General features: G+C 43.9%; 1 protein-coding gene across 6 annotated transcripts in view; it reads left to right on the top strand.

The window, feature by feature from the left end:
* Nucleotides 1–24,942, top strand: part of ECT2 (epithelial cell transforming 2) — a 210,481-nt gene that overhangs the window by 157,974 nt on the left and 27,565 nt on the right. For all 6 annotated transcript variants that reach the window (XM_085635428.1, XM_085635430.1, XM_085635427.1 and 3 more), the window contains 4 exons: nucleotides 1,908–2,027; nucleotides 6,780–6,915; nucleotides 9,525–9,679; nucleotides 13,221–13,328. In XM_085635428.1, the coding sequence (XP_085491554.1) occupies nucleotides 1,908–2,027; nucleotides 6,780–6,915; nucleotides 9,525–9,679; nucleotides 13,221–13,328 (519 nt within the window). The remainder of the gene's footprint in view (nucleotides 1–1,907; nucleotides 2,028–6,779; nucleotides 6,916–9,524; nucleotides 9,680–13,220; nucleotides 13,329–24,942) is intronic.

Here is a 24,942-nt window from a genome sequence, read left to right as displayed (position 1 = left end):
CGGCGACAGTTGATTCCATTTCACTTGCCTCCTGAAGTCTGTGATATAATTCTGGCAGCCAGGTGTCCCTCCCCTGAATCGGTGTACGCCTGCAGGTGGAACAAATTTGTGGCATGGTGCGCAGCAAAGGCTGTGGATCCCCTTTCTGCCTCTTTCAGAAGTCCATTTGGTCCTTATTTTTGGGGCCCGGCAGGGCTCTGCTCTGGGCACTATTAAGGGCTACCTTTCTGCAATTTCCGCCTTTCTCAGGCTCCCCGATCAGCCCTCTCTTTTCAAGTCCCCTGTAGTAAATAGATTTCTCAAAGGCATTACTCACCTTTTCCCTCCTATTCCTTTTGTGATGCCGCAGTGAGACTTGAATCTGGTTCTTACCTATTTGATATGTGCTCCCTTTGCACAACTGTCCTCTTTGTTTATTGATTTTTCCTGGTTGCCATCACCTCCACTAGGCGTGTGAGTGAGCTCCAGGCTCTTAACCGTAAACCTCCTTTTCGGTCTGTTCATCCGGACAAAGTTGTGCTCCACACTCGTCCTTTCTTTTTGCCAAAGGTTTTTACTACCTTCCATATCGGGCAATCTATCACCTTTCCCACTTTCTTGCCTCCTCCGCACCCTTCCAGAGAGAAAGACAGGCTCCACCATCTGGACCCAAAACGCGCGCTCTCTTTATCTGAATCACAAACCGTTCTGGTGGATGACCAGCTCTTTGTTGGCTACGTGGGCGCCAAGAAAGGCCGGGCTGGGTCTTGTGTATAAAAGCATGCTATTCTCTGGCTAAAATGGAGCCTCTGGTGTAGCTCTGCCTCCATTCCACCAGGGCGACAGCAGCTACTACCACATTGGGACATGGTGCCCCCTGCAAGACATCAGGCAGCCACGTGGGCCTCACTGAACACTTTTACTAAGCATTATTGCTTTGACAGCCAAGTCCGGAGAGACTGATTCTTTGGCCGTTCTGTTCAGTGACTTTCTGGTGTGATCTTGGTTCGCAGACCCACCACCGAAGTTGGTATTGCTGGGGTATCTATTCTAAGGCAAGGAATCTATCACTAACGTGTCTCTTTCAGATGTACAAGTTACTTACCTTCAGTAAGGATATATCTGTAAGAGACATTAGTTAGTGATAGATTCCTTATCGTCCCACCTATCCTCCCTGTTCTGCGAACTGATTTCTAGGGTTAAGGTCATCCCTTTCAGGGCACTATTTTCAATGCACCAGTGGTCCGTATCTTGCATGGCTCAGTGTTCCTGGCGCGGAAAGTAGTGTACAGAACTGACGTCAGCACGTGAATGCGGCTTCTAAGCATCTGCCGCGAAGTCATCCCGGCGATCACGAAGCCTACGACTGATGCGGCGCCGCACAATGACACTTTCCGACGCGCAGGGGTACTGCTGACAAACTTTCCGGATTCAGTCTGATGCCTGGGGGTTATTCTAAGGTAAGGAATCTATCACTAACTAATGTCTCTTCCAGATATATCCTTACCAAAGGTAAGTAACTTGTGCCTTATCATTATTTAAGGATGTGGCTGAAATTTAGATGTAGAGTTTCCCTCTTCCACGGTTAAATTGGATGCACTGGACCACATACAGCAGTGGTGCCATCTAAAAATCAGTGATTTGCCTACCTTGTTTGGGATGTCCTGTTCTTCATAATTAACTACTGTAATGAACGTATTACGTTTGCAGTTAAGGGAATGATGCAAAAAGTATATCTTGACTATTAGTTTTTTTCTTAGGGCTCACTGACAGTAAAAACAAAATGAGGCAGCGTTGATGGTGGATCCTGTGGCTAAAGATGCTAGTTTCTTTAGCTATATAAATAGTTGTTGAATTATTTTAATTGCAGCACAGTATTATTCATTGACTTCTCTTTTTGTACTGTTTTACATTTGTTTTCTTTGCAGGCTAATCTCCTGTCCTCTCACCGGTTGTTAGTTCAGCGAATGGAAACCATTGCTCTTGGCGATGACTTGTGTGATCGGGGAGAACAGGTTACACTGTTTCTATTCAATGACTGCCTTGAGGTAAGAATTCTTTAACATTGCACCAATACACATTAAACAAGTTTTAAGCCGTTAGAAACCCAACTTTGCTTGAATATATTTTGCTTGAATATATATTTCATGTAACGAAAATAGTGTTAAATATGGTATTTTAAATTTAAGTACATGGCGGTATCTACTTGTGATGCCCTTACCTGCCCAGGGATGCCACTTTGATTTCTAGGTGCATGTTGCTGCATTTTGCCTACAGAGGCGTGGAGAAATTTCTCTGCATGCTCATATTGGGGATTTGGCGTTTAAACAACTTGCACCATTTGTGTGTATGGTACAGCTGGTTTATACAAAAGTCTAAATGCTAATTAATTGTGGTTTTGCAGCTGAAATCCTTTTCTGGATTTACATGCCTTGCATTATTGCAAAATGTTTTTAGACCTGGAATCTTCGTTTGTCCTCTTTTCATCCTTGTTTTTTTGTCTTTTGGGCGTTGTCTGTAGTCATTTGGTGCTATTTCCGTTCTCCCAGGATGTCAGATGAGTGTCATTAAAGCTCTTGTGCGTGGTTGTACCTCTTTCGTGTGAGGAAAAGGACAATTTCTAAGGCACAAGTGCCTCAGGTTGAAGGCTCTCATGCTGAAATAAGAGGCTGGCAAAATGTAGGCGAAACAGCCGAATGAAAAGGTGGGGCTCAAACACCGGGTTACATTGGATAAACATTTTGGGGCCAAGGTGAAGACATGGGACTTCAGGTCGCACAAGACTACCTCAGCGACTAAGCACTCTTTGACTGATAGACTGAGATCAAAAGACCGCCCCAGAAATACATGGATGATGATTCCCCTGTGGAGAAAACTTAATACGTTGAAAGGTGATCGTGAAAAGAAGTGGGCCAAGTAAGTCTCTGCAGAACCGCCGGATCAGAAGAAAAAATTCAAAGACTTGATGCCGAAGACCGAGCTCATACAATCAAGGGAGAGCTTGCTCAAAGCTGAAATGGCAGCAGTCCTTAAAAAAAAATAAGGATTTCGAGGCTTCAATGAAAGGCAGAATTTCCTCAACCACTAAGGGAGAAGAGAGGGGAGCAAAAAACACATGGCACTTGATCCACCAGTAAGAGCTGTTCCTCCATGAGGAGGACAACGAGGATTAAGTTATCTTCCAGGACGCAGTAAGTGGTGACGAACAGTGGCAGGACCTCGAAACTGACTCACCCAAAGAAGCTGTTGGCACCTACCTTTCAAAGCCATCGCTGCCCGATGACTTTGCGATGTATAATACTGCTGTAAAAAGAGCTGGAGATAAGTATAGGGTACAATTAAGAGAAGACACAAGCCAGTTTCCTCCTCGATACACTCCTTCCATCCCAGATCCAAAAACAATACCTCCCAATGTTGCTAAGTAAGCATCCTGGATCGGGAGGGAAGCTCTCGGAGAACCAGCACCAATCAAAGCAGTAACATCATGAATAGAGAAGTATAAGCATTCCTCCAAAGACTCTGTTTACATCAAGGGAAGTGCAGTGGTGGATCCATCATGGCGACTGCGAAGAAGAGATCAAACGTTCCAACGTCCACGGCACACGTTCCAGAGGAAATAAAGCAAGATTGGAAATGGTGCATTGAAGTGTAGAGAGGGGAGCTGCAACACAATGGGGGACCATAAACCTGACAACAATCCTAAACTACTATGCCCACTGCCACTGGGAAGAACTCTGGAATTGTCTTCCAGAGCACCACCAAAAAAAGGAGTGGCACTGTTGGAGGGTAAAATAGCAAACACATGCTTGAAATCTGCATTAGATGTGGCAGACAGCTGGTTGATAGCTGGTATCGGGAACATTCATGAGGAGACCTGCCTGGTTATGGGTGTCTGTTTTCAGAAATGAGGTCCAGGCAAACATCCTAAACACACCCTTTCCATGAGAGAGGCTGTATGGATCCACTGTAGACGACACTACAGCAGATAAAGACAATTACACTTCAAAGACCTTATAGGGGTGTTGCCGTTCTGGGGTCAACCAAGAACGCATGTGAGAACACCTGCAGGCTGTGAAAGCTTTCATAGCGCAGCGCAGCGCCCCAACCACCATACCAGCAGCCAGCACCACACAAAGGAGTGCAGCAACGCTGGCAGTTCACAATACCACAGCATCGGTCCTTTTGGGGCTGAGCTTAGAGGAAGCGGAAACCTTCCCGGGGTGCTAACTCTTCCAGCAAGTGACTATGCTTATCGAGTGGCCTACCCCATAGCCACCTGTTGTGGAAGGATGGGGCAAAGGCAAGGGGGGTTGGAATGGTGGTGTTCCTTCAGGAGTGGAGAAGGGTCATGTCAGACAATTCGTTCCGACAATTCGATCCTAAACATAGTCCAACATAGGTACTGCATAGAACTGCCAGGAGTCAGAATAAAGATCACACCCTGAAGAGGAAATGTGAGGTACAGGAACTCCTTCGAAAAGGAGTAATAGCGAGTGCCCACAGTAGAAATCAATGAAGGAAACTACTCCTCATACTTCCTTGTCTCAAAACCGGACAAATCTTGAAGACCAATTCTGGACCTTCACTTCACTTCTCAAACAAGTTCATAAGGAGGCAAAAATTAAAAATGACCACACCGCAAGAGGTCATCCTGCTGGTTACAGACTACATGGCAAATATGGACCTATAGAATGTTTATTTACACCGCATGAACCACAAACACAAGGTATCTACAGTTTATAGTCCACAAAAAGCACTACCTTTTCAGGGCGCTCCCCTTAGGAATCAAGCCAGCACCCGGAGTATTCATAAAAATGTCTTGTCATGGTGGCGGCCCATCTAAGAAGGAAAGGAATACATATCTATCCATGCCTGAAGGACTGGGTAAACCAAGCAAGCTTGTACTATTCATACTTCAAGGACACCAGGACATGTCATGGCCACTTCATGGACTATGTTTCACCATCAACCTAGGAAAGTACTCATTGAAACAGGAGAGAGCGAATATTTTCCTGGGAACAAGAATCCACACTGGTGGCGAGAGACTGTCTGATCATGAAGAGGATTTAAACAATCACAGAAACGGCTCACCTCTACTGCAAGGGTCTGTCTGACAATGAACTGTGGGAAAGATAATGGGCAGGATGCTCTTCTGCATCCCACTGACCACTCACGCAAGGCTGCACATGAGACCACTACAAGAATCTTAAAGCCAATCATCTGTCCATATCTTTATTAGAACTTGTGAAAGTGGCCAGTCATTCAGACAAGGACATCGATGAGATGCCTGATATGACATCCATTTGGGACAAGTGCCCTGTTATCTATATTTCAAGATCTGATAACAATGTAGGCTGAAATGACATGTTTTTGTCTTATTTTTTTTTTATAAGCATGTATTTAAGACTAGCATATTGTTGCACACCGGTTATGTGAGACATTTCTATGGTTATGTCGGAAATTCCCGTATCAGATAAACCACTTTGTATAAGGACCGTCAAGTGACCACTTGGCAGGGCATTTCCTTCACTCCAGATCATCGTACAAAATACTGCCAGAAGGTCTTGACACAATGTGCCACTGCAGCATCCTGTTCTGCACTGAAAGCGGATACTGAGCCAAGTCTGAGGGGAGCTGTTGCTGATCCGTTGTTTCCTTTTGAGAGCACTTTCTCTCCCAGCTACTGATAAGTGCAGCTTTTTGCTGTAAACAGGTATGCAGTGCGTTGATTCTACCTAAAATTCTAGATGCAAGTTGCAGCCCTCCATTCTCTGCTACTATAGCACACAGAATTAGGGTTTGGGTTGCGAGATGAAAATCACTGTGGTAGAAACTTTTATATTTTCATTGTTCGCAACATAAAATAGTGTCTTAATATTCTGTATGGTTATTTTTCACATGCTAGGCAAAAAGGATGACTGTTGAAATACAAACTTTTAATCCTAGTCTTTTCTTGGTGCAGTATTCGTGTAGGATATTGTAAAGAATGAAACTGAGATTTTCAAGTTTCCACTGCGTCCCTGAATCGATGTTTAGTGACTGTTAGTAACCCAGAAAGCACAAACGCAGCATCAATTATGTACTGAGTGGGATTGTATGGGGCTGCAACAGCCTGTCCTTTCACATTTAATCGCTGGTGCATTGAACGAAGTTCACTTGTGATACCCGTGGGTGTGAAAGCAAACCTTGTAAGCAATGCCAGAGTTTGACACACAACCTTTAAAACCGACATTCAACTGAGCGGCCACACACCGCTGCATTTTTTTGTTAACTTTAGTCCCTTTGAGATGGCAACCATTTTTCTTAATCTCTCAGATTATGCTGCAGATATTAGTTTTTGGCAAATGCTGCAAATCCATATTTTATGCGGAAAATGCTGCAGAATCGCATAATTCCAGCGGGCATGTTTATAGTCGAACACATTGTGACCCCTAGTTCACTCTTTCATAGCCTCCCCATTGTACCCTTTTGTCACAGTTCTAAATCTGTTTTCTAATGGATACATCTTCCTTCAAATTACTCACTTTAAGAATATCCTCCCAAGGGTCAGATTAGTACAGTGAACTTTATTTCTAAGCTATGAATGATTATGCTTGCCAGATATGACCAGACTTAATGTATAAAAGGTGCCAACATGCAGTCTTTCTTTTGTTTCTCATTGAAATTGTCCAGAGTGCTCTTTCTGTGCTTCACTGACAGTTTCTTCAGCTTTAACAGCAATTCGGTTAAATGTCTCTTCCAAGACATTTCTCAATTGCATTTTACAGACCGGGGTATTTATTCCTACTTTTTATTTTCAGATTGCAAGGAAGAGGCACAAAGTCGCATCTTTCAAAAGTCCTCATGGACAAACAAGACCTCCAGCATCTCTCAAACACATTAGTTTAATGCCTCTGTCCCAGATCAAGAAAGTTCTGGATATCCGGGAGACTGAAGGTAAGGATGTTTAGGATTATTCTGATCAATAGGAAATGGGACTCTTATGGTGGTCTGCACACAGCGCAACCCCTTTGATGGCAGTAACTTTGGATTTCAAGCATTTCTAAAATGGTGGTGGAAAATGTTCACTTAATGATGTCTCTATGTACTGTTTTTTTATGTATCATTAAGGTAAATATTTTATGTAAACAAAGTGTACTTCTGTAAAGTATCTAAAATGTATCGGCAAATATCATTAGAAAAGTTAATTTTTATAAACTGCATTTAGGCTTCCTGTTAATTTCCTTTTTATGATTTCATTCTATGCTTGTTCTTGCTTTTTCCTCAAATGAGAATCTGGCAGTTTATGGGGAGTTTGAGGTAATTGCGGTTGATTACCTGATGGAAACCTTGTGTAGTAGTCCCTCATTGTTTCATAGGTCTTTTATAAGGTCTATTGACACTCATCAGGCATTGCTCATATTTTCGTATACAGCCTCAGATGTCTAACTCCTGATCTTCGAACACCCCATCATCCCAATACTGTGGAGGATAGTTGGAATGAAGGTTTTCCAGCTGAACCTGAGAATACTTGTTTATTCTTCCTCAGTGTCTTGACATTATTTTGGCTTTTCTTGAACTACAGATGAACCATGTGGTTTATTTGAGTTCACTTCACCCCCAGTGTCCAGTATAACTGGTGGCTGGTGTGGAATTTTGTTGTGCAAAATGTGCTCCGGCATCAAATTAATGATGTAGTGACAGCAGTGTCAATAGTCTCGTCGATGGAGGTTCCTGCTTCATTGACTGATGCATCAGTACAGCTTCTCTGATCAAGGATTCTTTCGTCCAGCGAGGCTGACCTTGTTGTCTGCAAAGCTTTGAGAGATGGTGACTTCAGATGGCTTGACTGAGAGAGCCGTATCCTCCTCTTTAGTGTTTGAAGCTTTGGCAGCAGTAGTCGTTGACAAAGCAGTGGATGGGCTTACTGCAGAAAAGGGTTTTCTTAGTCTTCTTTGCTGGAGGAGATGACGTTGGAAACTTAATGGTGGGAAAAACTAGTCCATTTAGAGCCTTTCATATTTCTTTTCCTCCTACTCTGAGGCTGAATATGTTGGTCTTAATCTCTCCTTTGAGGCCTCAGTAGTTTCAGGCTTTGCTTTTAGTACCTTTTTCTCTCCAGATTTAGAAGAGCTGGCCTTAGACTCCTCCCCTGAAGAGGGACATTCAGCACCTTTGTTGTTCTGGCTCCATCTTAAGTCTTCCTTCGCAGTCATTGAAGGTATTGGCAGAGAGTGTTCTGCTGATTTTACAATCTTTAGCCTTGTGGTCTGGGTAGGGATTGTAATTGCGTTTATTGTGTGGATTATCTTAGAAAACCCTATTTCTGCATAATCACAGGCCTGATCACTTTTCTCAGAGGCAGTAGTGTTAGAAATCTGCTCCTAAAGCCTAAGTTTCAAGATAGACTTGTGGTTTGCTCTGGAACGTCTACAGTGTGCGGTAGAAATCTGAGGTGTGCCGTCCTCTGAGGGGTGAGGTAGAGAGCGCTCTCACCTCACCGATTAAGCGCTGTCTGGGCTTTTTCAACCTGTCCATGCCTTGTTGTGCAATACTGAAACTACAGAGTAATTTGCACTTTCTCTGGGGAATGATTTTAAGCAAGTGAATTTGTGAATGATACAAACACTGGAGTACCACAGTTACAGAAAACGTGTTTCTTGTTGCATTTTTTCTTCCGCCCTATGACGGTCTGCAAGAATTTTCCATAAATTAAGGTTCAGTCTAAACTTTGAGTGCATTGTTGTCAGCATGTTCTGGATGTTACTTAAAACTGATCTAGACCAACCATTGTGATACAATTTAGATGTTTCAGACAATTAAAATATTTGTCTTGGATTACCAGTCTGCTGTTTTTTTAAGTCAAATGTTAAACTACAATATAGATAATGTAGTGAGTGGGCTTACAGTTTCTCCCTTTATTCCCCAAGAGCATGTTGTATAAACCGGAAGTATATTCAGATTTGTATAAAAAATAGTTTGAAAATGGTGCTCAGTTTCGCATGGGTGTTGGAGAATTTCTCAGCAAGTTAGTTATTTTTACATCAATCGCTACCAAACTGTTAGTATGGAAGCTTATGATAGTATATCCCTGGAGATGGTGTGTTCGCCCATTAGAATGATTTCTGGAGGCATTCAGAAGTGTTATTTTTATTTTATTTTTTCAAGCTGTACTGATACCCTGGTGAAAATGATTTTATTAAAATATATTCTAAAACTATACATGTTTATTGGCAGTACAAATATTTAATGTACACAGTGGTCCCAAAATATGCACGGTTTTCAAACTTGAAGATTATTCTTTGTGAATGAATACTTTCAACCAACTGTTTCCATTGTTTTTTTTTTTTTTTTTTACTATATATTTATGCTGATGCAAAAATCTCATACCATGCTTGACCATATTCCCTGGAAGGTGTATTATTGAATTATAAGCAATGTAAAGTCAGTAACTTCTTCAATACTAATTTATAATCCTGCATGTTGGGGTGTGTAGGACTAGGCATAAATGTTGCCCCAGGAAGGAAAACTTTTGTAAACCTGGCCTTTTCTTTTATTAATTGCAGATTGTCGCAGTGCTTTTGCTTTGGTAGTCAGGCCGCCAACAGAGCAGACAAACCAGTTATTCATCTTCCAGCTGACATCAGAGGAGCCACCTAAAGTGGATTGGTTGAAGATGCTGTGTCGACATGTTGCAAACACCATTTGCAAAGCAGATTCTGTGAGTTGTCCAAGTATTGTCTATATTTTGCATATGCAATAAATATGCAGATCAAAGTTTCTCTATTTAAATTCCAGTAATTTTGTGAATTGCAGATTTACCTTTACTATTCTGAAAGGGTGCCCCTAGAGTTGGCTATAACCTTTTAATTTAGTGGTGCATATATTTTTATTTGAGTTGAATTGGTCTTTACACAGAATAGCATGTTTACTATGAATTTGACACTGGTTGGTTGATAAATCTGCTTGGTCTTTTACAAAGTCTTACTTTGTTAAATTTTTGCAAGTTGCTTGAAGATTGATAGTGGTAGTCAATGTTATGACGCTGAAAAGTGCCCAAAATCAGAACTCTGCATTTTGTTTTGGCTAAGCCAAACATTCATGAACAAAAAAGTATAAAGCGTATGGAGTGTGCATAAACTCTTCTCCAGCCATTTTTTTTTTTTGTGGTCTTCAGACATGGTTTCTTGAAAGGCAAACATTTTGCATCGACCTGGAGTATTTCTTCTGCACTACCCTCATGGCATTTAATTGATGTACCAGTTGCATTAGGACTGGTTTCAGCTGTTCATACAGGAGTCAACACAATATGTCAATAGACACTGATAACAAAAAGATGCCTTTTGTAAGAGTAAGCCCACAAGACTGATGGAAATCTGCAAGAAACATTCTGGGCTATGTATCTACAGTACTTGAGGTCTTTTCTGAGCATGTGCTTGTGATTTGTTTTTCTACGCTAATCCTGTAATATCAAAGTTCTTCTCCTATGCATGCTGATTATTAAATTTGCAACTGATATGGACATGGATTATAGATTTTCTGGAAAGTATTTTTAGTAATTCCCCTTTCAGCACTTGTTAATGAGCTGCTTCTGTTGAATATGAGCAATTGTGTTTTTCTTCTAACTAGCATGGCTGAGTAAACACAAATGGTGGTAGATATGAAGCGTCTGTGAACAAGATATATTTAGTGTTTTTCCATTATCAAGTCCTCGTATGTATTCTCCAGTGAACGTCTGCAGAATGGTGCAGTTGACAGGTTGGTTTGAGTTCACATGGTAGGAAGCATGCGGTGTAGTGTCATTTTGGTGAGATTACTTTTCGTTCACTGATCAAGTGATCAGAGTCTTCTCTTTAAACATATTCAGTAAAGACCACTTTCATTTTGCTTCTTAATCTGCGTAATATTGTTTTTTCGAAACTTGGTATCAAAATGAGATTGTGTAAAGAGTCCAGGGGTTCCATTGTGTGCACAGCGGCTTGCTGGGGCAATGCCAAAGTGCTCTGTTATGGTGTGGAGTAGTTGAGCAGCCTTGGGTTTAACCGGGATTGCAAGACATCTGAAAATACACACAACGGTCAATAAATGACACGACTCAAGAAGGCGATCCACACCAATTTATTAAAATTAGCAAGCATCATTATATGTTTACGCATCAGAATACAAACGTTTAGGTAAGTGGTTTTAAATATGAATTCTTTTCAGTTAGTCGACGCATTGCAAGTTCAGCAATGTTAACCTATGGCAGGAAAATCATATGTGAGATGATGGCGGGAACTGAAAGATGTGCTTTACCTCGCTTCCCCCACCTTAGGGGTGGAGTTGGCAGTGGTGGGCACACCTCCTAGTTTTCTTAGTTTTCATGTCCAAAGTGGGGGTGTAAACCAGGAGCTGCCATCTGCTGGTAGCAGCAGAGGGTGGGGGTTGCAGTACAAAGGTGGCAAGCCTTTGAAGCTTCCTTCTTCAAGCACTGGCTCATCCTGAAGGGAGGAGGTGACACCTGTGCCCAGGATGTGCATCGTTTCTGGTTCCAGAGAGCAGGGACTCTCTACCCAGCCAATCCAAGACAACACCAGGTTTGGTAGGTTTTCAAAGGGCACCTCTGAGTTGCCCTCTGTGTACATGGAGCAATGAATCCCACACTGGCATCAGTGTGGATTTATTGAAAAGGAGTAGTTCGGTACCAAAAACTCCTGTGTTCAGTTAAGGCAGCACACTGCTGTACAACTAGAGTTGTCGAGTTTCCAGGCCATGTACTCTCTATGGCTTCCCTGGCACTTACCATATTAAGAAATGGGCCCCAATATTGTAGTGGCATATCTGCTCCTGCAAATAGGCCATCACCTGTGGCATAGTGCACCCTGCCTTTGGGCTGTGAGACCTGCTAGAGAGGTGACTTAACTATGCCTTCAGGCAGTGCTGGTTGGCATTGCACCCAGGGAGTGTGCCGTGTTGACTGTTTTCTCCCTCACAGGGGCTTGCAAGCTGCAAGCGCAGTTGCATGGTCCCAGGGGATCCTCTTCAGCTCCCAGGCCCTATATCAATCGGGGATTTGTGTTTAGTGAAGATGCAGTGGCGCAAGGGACGTGGCTGGCAGGGACCCTGTACACTACAATTGAAACCACATCAAAACAAGGAAAACAATGGGGTCTAATCATGCAAAAAGAGGCACTTTCTCACACAGTGTTTATCATTGTATGGTCTAAGCAGAACTTAACCCTTCACATCCATACTATGGAAGTGGTCTCTGAATGGTACCTTGCCTATTGTAATCAGTAATATTGTTGGTCTTCAAACACCTCGGCCAACTTCCATAAAAACAAGCTGATCTGTAGTAGATATATAGTCCACTGGACCGAAGGATGCTCATCATTTTACCCTGCTCTCCGTATAAATAGATCTTGCTCATTAAGATTTCAGCTCTCCAGTTCGATCGTTTTCTCTCCACTGTTCCCAAAGACATGAGCTCTGGATAGCTAAAACTGCTAGAAGCACCCAACTAGGTTTTGAGATATAATTAAATGATTTAGCCCCCTGGGCTTCACAGTAGGCGATGTATCCACTTTCCTGTAGTATGGACCATGCCTCATTTGCTTCTCACTCGACCATTTGAGATGTCTTGAGAGAGGGATGTACATTCTGCCTGGCTGCGTATTTGAGCATGTAGAAAAGTCAGTTCTTGATAGATGCTTGTGTGGTCCCTTCACCTATATATCAATTTGGTGGCCAGTATTCAATTTGGGAATAAATGTTCTAAATCAGTGTATCTGCATGTGAAATACAGTATCCAACGGACCTCATTGGCCATTTGATTGTCTGAAGCCTTGGTATTTCACTTCACCTACTTGTGATATGTAAGCTTGGTGGGGGAAAGCATCTGGGGGCCTGTTTTTTCATTACGTACATTTTGCTTTAGGAACCTTTACTAGTCATATGATTGTGCTCCAGATATTTTTGTACTGGATGTAATTAATGTTTTAAGTTATGGCTTCCTTTTTCACATTTTTTAAAAAATGGTTCCCGGGTAATGTGTGTGGTGGAGTTTATGGTGCAGACTAGTGCGCCCTATTGGAGAGGAAATACCGACTTACACATGCGCTACCTGAGATGTAAGTTGGGACAAAAAAGCGGAAACGCACAGAATCGGCTAATCTTAACATGGACCAGCCTATAGCGGGCATTAGAGCCTGTAGAGGGCATTATATTTAAAAATATCGCTATCATTTACCTCTAGAGATCTAACTGCATCTGTTTCTTCATAGGAAAGTCTAATTTACACCACAGATCCAGATTCCCTTGAAGTTAATACAAAAGACATGGAAAGCACTTTGAGTAAGGCATCTAGAGCTATTAAAAAGACGTCCAAAAAGGTAAGAAGCCTAGGTATTTGCATTTTTTTCCAACCTTTATGTTTTCATTGTGATTTGCATTATTTTGGTTGATATTGGATTCCTTTCCAGTTTTAGCTTTGAGATCCCTTGATTACATAAAAACAACTTTGTTTGGAACTACATACCTTTCCTTCTGGCCTTTCAGCTTTGTAGCAATGTGGCTGTCATTTATCTCAACTTATGAGGCTTGTGTTCTGCGCACTGGGAACCAGACATTGTTGACTCCGCAACATTCATATACGGTTTAATCTGATCCAGTAGCATGGTTTGTTACAATGTAGATATGAATATTTTGTTAATCCTTTTATTAGCTTGTAAAACCTGTATTCACACTACTTAGAGTTGTGGACTTCTACTTTAAAACTCATTGGCAGACATATTGCATGCTGGCTGGTGATTGGAGCACTTGGATAGCTAAAAGCCTGATAGGTGTCCAAGTGTACTTGCTTATGATATGTGAAGTAAGTTTTTTATTTGCGCTGCTTTAAAACTAACAAAAGAAGCAGATTTGGGAGTTTACTCTGCATGCTTACTCTGCAGTCACATGCAACCTTATAAGGGTCTGGCAGGCATTTATCCTAAAACGCATCCATTTGAGCACACCTTAACCCCTTCTGTGCCCATGACGAGATGGTCTCGTCATGGAGCACAGTCTCGCTGTGCCCATGACGAGACCATCTCGTCATGACACCCACCCACGGGGAAGCGCTGGCGCTCCCCCCGTGAGTGGTCGATCTTTTTTTTTTTTTTTCTTTTTTTTTTTTTTTACTGGGAAGGCAGGGGAAGACCTTCCCCCTGCCTCCCCCCCGCGTCATCAATGACGTCAGCGCGCGAGCTGCACTGACGTCATTGGAGGTTTCCCTTTGCTCTCCGAGGCGCAGGAAGCCATTTGCTTCCTGCGCCACGGAGAGTAAAGGTGAGTTTTGGGGCTGGGGAGGGGGGTTTCTTGCATCGGTGGGTTTCTTGCATCGGTGGGTTTGGGTTAGGGTGGGGGGACTTTGGTATACTAAGGCATGCCACGAGGCTCGGCTTTGTTCGTGTGTGCCTGTTGTTGCTTCCCTGTAAATTGTTTCCAAAGTTGAAAAACGCTCGTCTTTCTCGTTGCTTCCCTTTGAAATGGATCTAAAAATGCCGAGAAATGCCCTTTTTAATTTATCAAATCCAAAGTGCAGCAGCATGATTTTTGCATCAGTGGGTTTGGGTTAGGGTGGGGGCACTTTGGCATGCCAAGAGGCTCGGCTTCGTTCGTGTGTGCCTGTTGTTGCTTCCCTGTGAAATGGATCCGAGAAATGCCCTTATTTTTAGTTTTTCAAATCCAAAGTGCAGCAGCATGTAGAGAAATAGAATTTCTTATATGATACCTAACTAATAGCAAGACAGAGGGGTTGCAAAGTGGCCAGATTGGTTTTTTTTACATCCAAATACACCAGCATCACTTTACAGAGTTTGCCAGTGAAGTGCTACTTTCATTTTCTCGTCTTTCTTTGAAGAGCATTGTTGTTTCCAGGTTGGGAGAGTGTACCATTCCTGGAGGTACTGCAATACCTGGTTGATGGGTGGATTGGAAAACACAATGTGTACCATGGCTCTGTGTTTATGGATGTGGTCTTTTTATACCATACTGCTTAGGTTTTGTAAGGATGTAAGCAATGGACAGTGATACGGTTCCCTTTCAGGTGAAACCACTCGCTGATTTCTGAATAGTTAGTGAGAGATCGTTAAGGTAACCATGTTTCTGCTTACATTTCACATGCTTTACATTCCCTATGAGTGGTTGCTTTTTTTTTTTTTTTAGGCAGCATATTACTCTTATCAAGTGCATAATTTGAATTGAGCCACATCCAAGTGGAGCGGGCACAATTAGGTTACAGCTGAAGGCAGTGCAAGTTTCAGTGGGCAAGTATGGTGTTCAGTGGGGATGTGGCACTATGGCCAGAGCTTTGGAACTTGGGTACCGGGTTCTGCATTCATGACCAGTCCACCACACCACTGTACTGAGGGAGCACATTCCCATGCTAGACCGTAGAAGGCCCCACTAGACCTTAGAAGGCTTGATGTCTTGGCACAAGCAGGTGTACCCTAGTGGTGTCAATTGTGGGTTAACCTTGAAGGCCTGTCCACCACAATCCATACTGAAGTCCATCTCAAATTTCCCCTGGGTCTCCCGGTAAAAATGGTGCCTCACTTGTGTGGGAGGCCCAAGTACCCGCGACAGGCAAGGACCCAAAACGTAGTGAGGTGACATCAAAATTGCCTATCTCAAAACGACATGGTTTTGCAAGGGGGGGTCACCTGGGTTTTTGGCCCGGTGCTCGGCGGCCACCTAGGGAAACCTACCAAACCCATACATTTCTGAAAACTAGACACCCGGGGGATTCCAGGGAGGTATGGCTTGCGTGGATCCCCCAACGTTTCCTTACCCAGAATGCCCTGCAAACCTCAAATTTAACTGAAAAAAATCACCTTTTTCACACATTTTTGTGTGGGAAAGTTGTGGCATCACCGGGCTGACACAAATTTCCTACCACCCAGCGTTCCCCCGGGTCCCCCGATAAAAACTGTGCCTCACTCGTGTGGGAGGCCTAAGGACCCGCCGCGGGCAAGGGTCCAAAACGTAGTGAGACGCACTACGTTCAGGACCCTTGCCTGTTGAGACGCACTACGTTTTGGACCCTTGCCTGTCGCGGGTACTTGGGCCTCCCACACGAGTGAGGCACCGTTTTTATCACGAGACCCGGGGGAACGCTGGGTGGTAGGAAATTTGTGTCAGCCCGGTGATGCCACAACTTTTCCACACATGTGTGAAAAGTGATTTTTTTCAGCTAAATTTGATGTTTGCAGGGCATTCTGGGTAATGAAACGTTGGGGGATCCACGCAAGCCATACCTCCCCGGAATCCCCCGGGTGTCTAGTTTTCAGAAATGTGTGGGTTTGGTAGGTTTCCCTAGGTGGCCGCCGAACACTGGGCCAAAAACCCAAGTGAGCCACCCCCCCCCCCCCCCCCCCCGCAAAACCAGGTCGTTTGGAGATAGGCAATTTTCATGTCGCCTCACTACGTTTTGGGCTCTTGCCTGTTGCGGGTACTTGGGCCTCCCACACGAGTGAGGCACCGTTTTTATCGGGAGACCCGGGGGAACGCTGGGTGGTAGGACATTTGTGTCAGCCCGCTGATGCCACAACTTTCCCACACTAAAATGTGTGAAAGGTGATTTTTTTTTTCAGCTAAATTTGAGGTTTGCAGGGCATTCTGGGTAAGGACACGTTGGGGGATCCACGCAAGCCATACCTCCCTGGAATCCCCCGGGTGTCTAGTTTTCAGAAATGTGTTGGTTTGGTAGGTTTCCCTAGATAGCCGCCAAGCCCGGGGCCAAAAACTCATGGGACCCCCTTTGCAAAACCAGGTTGTTTTGTGCTAGGTAATTTTGATGTCTCCTCAATTGGTTTTGGTCCCTTGCCTGATGCACTAGGCCTACCCACGCAAGTGAGGTACCATTTTTCTCGTAAGACTTTGGGGAACGCGGGGTGGGTGGAAATTTGTGGATCCACGCAGATTCCGGAACTTTCCACCACAGAAATGTGGAGAAAATGTTTTTTTTGACAATTTTTTTAAGTTTGCAAGGGATTCTGGATAACAGACCCTGGTGGGAGGCAGTCAAGTCACCCCATCCTGGATTCCCCTGGGTGTCTAGTTTTAAAAAATGTATAGGTTTGCTAGGTTTCCCAAGGTGCCCGCAGAGCTAGGGTTCAAAAACTACAGCTAGACATTTTGCCAAAAGGTCATTTTTCACTGCGAAATTGAGTTGTGACCACGTTGCGTTTTGCGCCGTTTCCTGTCGCGGGCACTATGCCTACCCACACAAGTGAGGTACCATTTTTATCAGGAGACTTAGGGTAATTCAGTTTTGTAAAGGAACTGTTATTATCTATTGACTTTCGATGCATTTCTTCCTTCCAAATGAAAGATATTGTGTAAAAAAGAAGTCATTCTAAAAAAGGACTGATAATTCTCATGCTAGTATGAGTATTCCCAATTTCAGAAATGTGCAAATATCTATTGTTTCTAAACTCTATATTTTGTTCCCATTTCAGAAATACATAGGTGTCTTTCATACCGATTTTTCCATGTACACATTTTTACAGAATAATAAATATATACCCGGTACATAATAAACCATTGCAAGTTGCTGCTCAGTTTTTGGCTCTGGGTTCGTCGGGTTCTTGGTGAACCTACAAGTCCTATATCCCCACAACCAGTAATGTCCAGCGGATGTAATGGTATATTGCTTTCAAAGAGCTGTTATAATTAGACGAAGTTACAGGTGAAAACGTTGACACAAAATGCTGTTTTTTTCAACTAATTTTCAATTTTTCCTATATTTAACTGTTAGTTTCTATAAGAAAACCTTGATGGATCTACGCAAATGACCCCTTGCTGAATTCAGAATTTTGTCTTCTTTTTGAAAATGTATAGCTTTCCAGGATCCATTATTGCATTTGTACCCATTTTTGCCATTAACTGGAAGGAGGTCTAAAGCACAAAAAATAGCAAAAATAGGCTATGTCCCAGAAAAATGCCAAAACTGTGTAAAAAAAATGTTGGGTTTCTGACAAAAGTCTGGTATCCCCGAAAAGCTCGGAAAATGGTAATTTCAACCCCACAAACCCTTTTTTGATAACATTTGCAGGGAAAATCCCAGATGCTTTCATTTGCAGCCCGTTTTTCCCATTTTTCCAAAAAAAACAATTTTGCTGTATTTTGGCTCATTTCGGTGACCCCTCTAGGAGAATCCACAAACCCTGAGTACCTTTAGAATCCCCATGATGTTGGAAGAAAAGGACGCAAATTTGGCGTGGATACCTAATGTGGTCAAAGTTACAGGGGCCTAAGCGCGCACTACCCCAATTAGCCAAAAAAAGGCTTGGCACAGGAGGGGGAAAAGGCCTGGCAGCGAAAGGGTTAAGATCCTTTCTAGCATAAATGTGTGCATTTTGCATAGAAAAAGTCCTGTTTACACCAGCAGTCTGTTGGGTTTACAAAAGTGTCCCCAGCACCCTAAGCCACCAAAATATACCAGGCTCCAACTCCAATCGGTCCCATTTTCTCCGCAGAGGTACTGTTTGCATAGTAGTTCTGAATTGTACTCAATCTGGTTCAGAATTTCACATCTGCTCTTTAAGGTTCTAAACAAATGTTATGAACCTTTCAGGTGGTGACCCTTATCACTTGCGTTTGCATTGCTCTAGTCCACCGTACCACATAAATATTGCAGGATAAATTTGATTCACTGGTTTTTGGACGTCTTTGGAAATTGTGTTCCACAGAAATTTATGGTATTTAAGAAAGGACTTCTCTGCAAAAGTTTCTCTGTTCAGGAGGGGTTTTGATTAATAAACATAAACAATGTAGGTCTTTATGCATGTGCCAGACACTCCATTTTAAAGACTAATTACTTTTCCAAAACACATTTAAACTAATGGTTACTTGAGGGCAACCGTGTTTAAAAAAAAAAAAAAAAAAAAAAAAAGGTTAATTAAAGTAGAAAATCTAATTGCATTTGGCTTTTACATGTAGACTTGCAGCTAGGCATAGAATGTTCCCTTTAAAAATAAAAAAGGGATCTGGAGCGATATAGGTGTAAATAGATATTCAGCACTGTCCCCATGAGGCAGACTCACCCCTCTCCCAGAGTAGCTGTTAATAGCTTTTCTTTAGTCCCTTGCTTCTCTTCAGAAATGGGTTTAAATTGTTTTTATTTAATTTCTTTGTTCCTTTACAATTCCTAATAATGAAGGTGTGGTGCATATTCCTAGTTGCACTCATTGCCAACTTGTTTTTCTGCATTAGAAAAATGTCCTCTGGAAAAACACTGATGCAGAGTGAGCCATTTCTTTTGGACAATGGGCAAGAGTCTTGCATGCTGCATGGCTGTGTTTGTATAGGAAGTTCTTGCACTGCCCTTCAGGAAGCAGTGCTGTACTTATAACTCACCCCAGGCTGCACAGTGAGACTGGGAGGCCATGCTTCTGCCTCAGATCTTGCTAATACTCCCTCGATCTTCAGGCATTTCTCGACACTAAAATTGCATCATTAGTGGATTGACTTGGATAGCTGCATCACACACATGTTTAAGGACTTGCTTGACATCAACTCTACTTTTAATGTTTACCTCTGATTCTAGACCACAATTAAAGTTGCAGTCATCAGTCTAGAACTTGTTTTAGATACTGCAACCTATAGAAGAGGCAGGAACCTCTTGAACAGACCTGAAGATCAGGAGACACCTTCTCCCAGACTAGGCCGGCAGCACACCAAACGAACAGTCTCCTTCACCCAAACTGGAGGTACCAATACAGCCAGCCATAGGACACCTGAGCATTACAAACTGCAGACAGACATCAGAAGGCCCCCTTTCCAGTCACAGGATAAAATGCAGAGCGTCTCAGAGACCTGGCTAACATTTTTTGAACAGAGATTAATATCTCACAAAAGTAAGACCTAATTTATAAGAATATACAGGTTTAATTTCACTAGGGTGTTTTTTAATCATGAAACTGCAGATGAATTAAATCTAAAGCAGCACAGTGGATGGAGAAAATATTTCTAGGAATGATGCGAGGCTGTGCTTCTACATCAGGTGGAATGTAGGGAGCCCGGAGGGCTCCCAAAAGGGCAGAAGAGTAGAAGCATTGTAAGACGGTCTAGCCCCAGCAGAGCCCCTAGAAAGTCAAACAAAGTAATCTGTCAAACCAAATTTCTAATTAGCATGAGGAACTAGTTATAGCTTCAGCGGCAACAAACTGTTGCTCACTGTACTGTGACACTAATATTTACAAGTTTGTTTTGAAGTCGACATTTCTTAAACTTAATATAGAAAAATGGATATACCCGCCACACATCACAGGAACTATTCATCCGGGATATTCGCAATTTGAGGTACTTGATTAACTAATATATTTTCCGATTTCTACGGTGGAGGAAGTTTGGACTGTAGTGTCAAGGAAATTCCTAATTTGAATACCAATGCTTTAGTGTTAGGAAAATGCATAGTCTCAAAGCAAAAATCAATTGGCAATAAATTACAAATTGGTTACAATTTCTCAGGCACCAAAAATCAATCAAAACTTAGCTTGTAATAAAGCATCCCAATTGTCTCCTATTGTAGGCCTCACAGTAGTGAAACGTTAATGTAGGAGTTTTTCACTACCAAGACATGTAAAACTAAAAAGTGCATGTTTCATTTCTTAATTACAATGCACCCTACACCATGGACTGTCTAGGGACCAGCTTAGTGGTGACTTGTATATATTGAGAGGAGTTTTAGGCTTGGTAAGGAAGTTATATTTCCAAGTCAAGTTGGCATTTTATAACTGCATGCAGGCTGCAATGTTAGGCCCTGAGACCTGTTTTAAGGGGCTAAAGTGGGTGGCACAAATGTTGCAAACCCACCAGTAGCATTTAATTTACAGTCCCTGGGTATGTGGTATGCCACTTTTACTAGGGATTTATAAGACAAATGTGCCAATCTGGTGTAAGCCAATTTTAGTTTGTTTGGGAGTGAGCTGGACCACTTTAGCACTGGTTAGCAGTGATATAGTGCACAGTCCTAAAGCTAGCAAAAAACATTAAAAAAAAAAGTGTTAAGGCAAAACTTTTGGGAAGACTACCCTAAGCCTGATAGGTGTAACACTACCTCTTTTAGGTTTATAATTAATGAAGCTGCTGTTGTGAGCTTCATATAAGTATTTACTCATTGTAATCCTTATTCTGTATCATGGTTATCCATAGAACCGTAAAGAACCTTTCTGCCTCTTTACTAAAGTCAGCACTATAAGTAACGCACTCAAATTTCTAATGAATTAGGTTGCATCTATCATTTCTTGTTCTTAAGACTATAAAAAAAAAAATCACAAACCCATTTGCTTTTATAGTCTTAATTGTAATTCTAATCAAAAAACGAAATAAGTGTTGCTTCTGTTTAAGTGTAATCTTTTGGAGATATTTCTCAAGAAATGTTGTGCGATTACAAGCGTAGGCAGATGCACTAGGTTAAATGCCTATGAAGAACTAAGGCTGCAAATAACCTTTTCTGTTTCCTCATTTATACCCATTGGGCACTTGAATGAGAATCTTCCATGTGATTTCCGTGTTCTGCTGTCGTCCTTCCCTGAGAAACTGGGGCTAACTGATGACACAATCACCATCTTAAGATGTAAAATTCCGCAGAAGCCACCGCAGAGGTCTTTATCTTTGAAGCCCACTCGAAGATGACTTAACCTTTACCTAATACATGCTCTCCATGGGTGGCAGAAGCCATCTGTGCACAATCAAGCCTGCTTCAAAAATTAGAAGAATTTGTGGCTCAATTGATGGATAATTGTGCGAATCTCAATCTGTTCGGAATGACTTGATTTGTATAGCATACTAGTATGTCATTGCCACTTTCTTGCCCAGACCTAATGCAGACCTGTATTTATGGTTTGAGAGTGCATGGTTGTATTTCTTATGTTGTGTGGGGGCATGGATACCGACTAGTCTGTTCCGCACTAGCAAACTTTATGCTTCTAGTAAGTGCAAATGTTTATCGAGTTATGTTATGAGGATAGCTCGTGCTTCCTGCAATATTTTTCTAGGCACCTGATGAATAGTCACGTGATTAGGATAGTGTCCCCTTTGAGTTAGTGGAAACACCACAGTAATAGGTCGGAACACTACAATTGCTATAGTACTATGCCTGTGTAATGGGTCTGCAAGGTCCTTCAAGAAGAGAAACTGTTGTAACCAAGGAAATGCTTTCCCGGGAGGCCTTGGTCAAATACCTAAGAAAGGAAGTATCTGAAAGAGACTTAGTTCCTTAACTTAGAATTACCCCAGGCGTCAGACTGGATCCAGAGAAATCTTTACTTGGCAGTACCCCATGCGCGTCGGTAGGTGGCATCGGTCGACTCCACGTCCAGCGTCCTGGTCTCCGAGATGACGTGGTGTCTACTTAGACGCCACCCCTGCACGCTGGCATCAGTTTTCTTTTTCCGTGCCAGCCAGCGCAGATCTAGAGAGCTTGCCCCTTATTCGCTTTTTGACTAACATTTTTCGACTTTTTGTTGACGTCTTTTGAGTCTTCAACTCCTGGTGCACAAGGGATGTCCAGCTGTCGGCCCGGTTTCAAGCCCTGTGACTCCTGTCACAAGTTGATGTCGGTTACTGATCTGCACCTTGTGCGCCTTTGGTTCGACTGCCAAGCCCTGAACCCAAAGTCTTTATGTCAGTGGTCCCGAAAGTCGCGGAGCCATCACCATTTGTCATCTAACTCTTCGCACTCCTAGGGTAAGTCAAAGCACAAGAAGGCGAAGAAGCATAGTCACTCTTCGCCTTCTCCCTGTCCGTCATCTGATGTGACGCAGGACCCGGAGCGTCGTCTCTCTCCGGCTCCTTCCTCGTAGCCCTTTGGGATGGCTCTGCGCTTCCCTCCCTTTTCCAAAGCTGGAGCGCCCCCTGCCAAGTTTTGTCAATATTACAAAGCGCTGCATAGCATCTTTGGGCAGCCCGACTCTGCAGGCGCGCCTTCAGGCCCCATGGACTCTGCTGGGGGCCCTAAGCCTTCAATGCTAGCGGCTCCGGCGCTGCAGAGTCCCCAATGATCCAGGTCCGGATCGGTGCAGGTCGACATCACAGTACCTTCCCCGGTGCCGATACCAGTGGAGACTCCCCCTGATTACGGTTGTGCCGCCAACCGGCGTCTGCCCCAACCTCACACCTGACGTGGACATGGTGCCGGACCGAGGTTGTTCATTCTTGGCGTTCCCTACTGCCCTGAGTGGCAGTCGGAGGCGGACTGGGAGGGGTCTATTGACCCTCTAGCAGACCAAATTGAGGAGCGGGACTGGAGAGAGGAGTTGGGTGATTCCAGTGGTCTGTATACCACCTCTATGCTTTTTCCTCCTACCGTGGCTACAGAGGAGGGAGCCTTTTATGCTGTGGTGTTGCATAGGGCGGCTGAGGCCTTGGGCCTTGAGCTTCCTATGGTGGCTGTCAGGACTAACTTCCTGACTGAGGTGTTTCAGCTGGCAGCAGCCTCTTCGGAGCCCCTGCTGCCTTTTAATGAGGCCCTCACTGACCTCCTTTTGGGCACTTGGTCCAAGCCAAGCCCAGCGGCTCCTGTGCACAGGATGATTGCCCTATGCCATTGCCGACCCACTTTTCCTCTCCCAACACCCTACCCATGAGAGATTGGTGATCCAAGCCTCATTCTTAAAGGGCGCATTCCCTACTGCTCCCCCAGATAGGGAATCCAAGAAGCTGGACCATCTTGGGAAGATGTTTTCTTCTGCCAGCTCAGGACTGCGGTCGGTGAACACTGCATGTCTCTTGGGCTGACACACACACACACACACACACACACGGGGTAGAAGAGTTTCCACTTCGGTAGCTTTGAGGAGCTATGTCTGGCTGAGAACATTTGGCTTCTCTGGTGATGTCCAATCTACCCTTTTGGACATGCCCTTTGATGGCCATCGCCTGTTTGGTGACATGGCGAACACTCGCTCAAGCGTTTCAAGGACTCTAGTGCTACTGTCACATCCTTGGGCCTCGCAACAACTTCTAGCCCCATGCAGTCTGCCTTTCACCCCTTTCGTGGCTACGGAAGGGGTTCCCCACCACGTTCCACCCAGAGCCACAGGGCTGCGCAAGCTACCCAGCCTCTGCGTGGTTGGGGAAATGGGACCCAGCGTCTTGGGGCCAGCAGGCGGGCCAGTCCACCAAAGCCCTCTGCCCCCCGTAGCCACTTCCAAACCTTCCTAGTCTGACATTCCAGGGCCACCAGTTGCCAGTGGGCAGCAGGATCTGCCATCACCTTCCCCACTGGCACAACATTGTCAGACAGGTGGGTTTTGCAGGTAGTCCAAAGGGGCTACTCCCTCCCCTTTGAGACTACCCCTCCCTCCATCGCATGTCGAAGCATCATTTGTCCCTTCACCAGGAAGGTTATGGCTCTCTTGGCCTAGGGAGCTATCGAATGCGTCGCTTGGGTTCAGTCAACCTGCCGAAGTCGCACCAGATTAACTCTCAGAAGCTCCTTTTTAATCGGAGCGGTTCTGGACACAGCGTAGTTTCGTATCGATCTTCCCGAGCAGTGAGTTTGGGATATTCGGACTATGATACCGATGTTTCAGCCTCTATCCCAGATTTCGGTGAGAATGGCCCTGAAGCTGCTGGGCCTCATGGCCTCCTGCATCCTGCTGGTGGATCATGCCAGATGGCATATGCGGGCTCTGCAGTGGGACCTAAAGTTCCATTCGGCGCAGCACCAACAAAATCTTTCGTTGTCGTTCAGATCTCTGAGGGGACTCCAAGTCAGTTGCAGTGGTGGCTCACGAACCAGGATTGGGTTAGCTGCAGATCCCTTTCCCTTCCTCAAACAAAGTTCGCAGTAGGGACGGATACGTCACTCCTAGGATGGGGTGGCCTTATGGTAGAGGCGGAGTTCAGAGGCCTCTGTTCTCCGGCGGAGTCTGGGCTCCACATCCACCTTCTGGAGCTCCGAGCGATTAGTCTTGCACTGAAGGCATTCCTCCCTTCTGTCAAAGGAAGAGTGGT

This window comes from Triturus cristatus, chromosome 11 (assembly GCF_964204655.1).
Source record: "Triturus cristatus chromosome 11, aTriCri1.1, whole genome shotgun sequence".
Classification (NCBI taxonomy): domain Eukaryota; kingdom Metazoa; phylum Chordata; class Amphibia; order Caudata; family Salamandridae; genus Triturus; species Triturus cristatus.
Note: the sequence above shows the minus strand (reverse complement) of the source record. Positions and strands in the feature narration are given on the sequence as shown.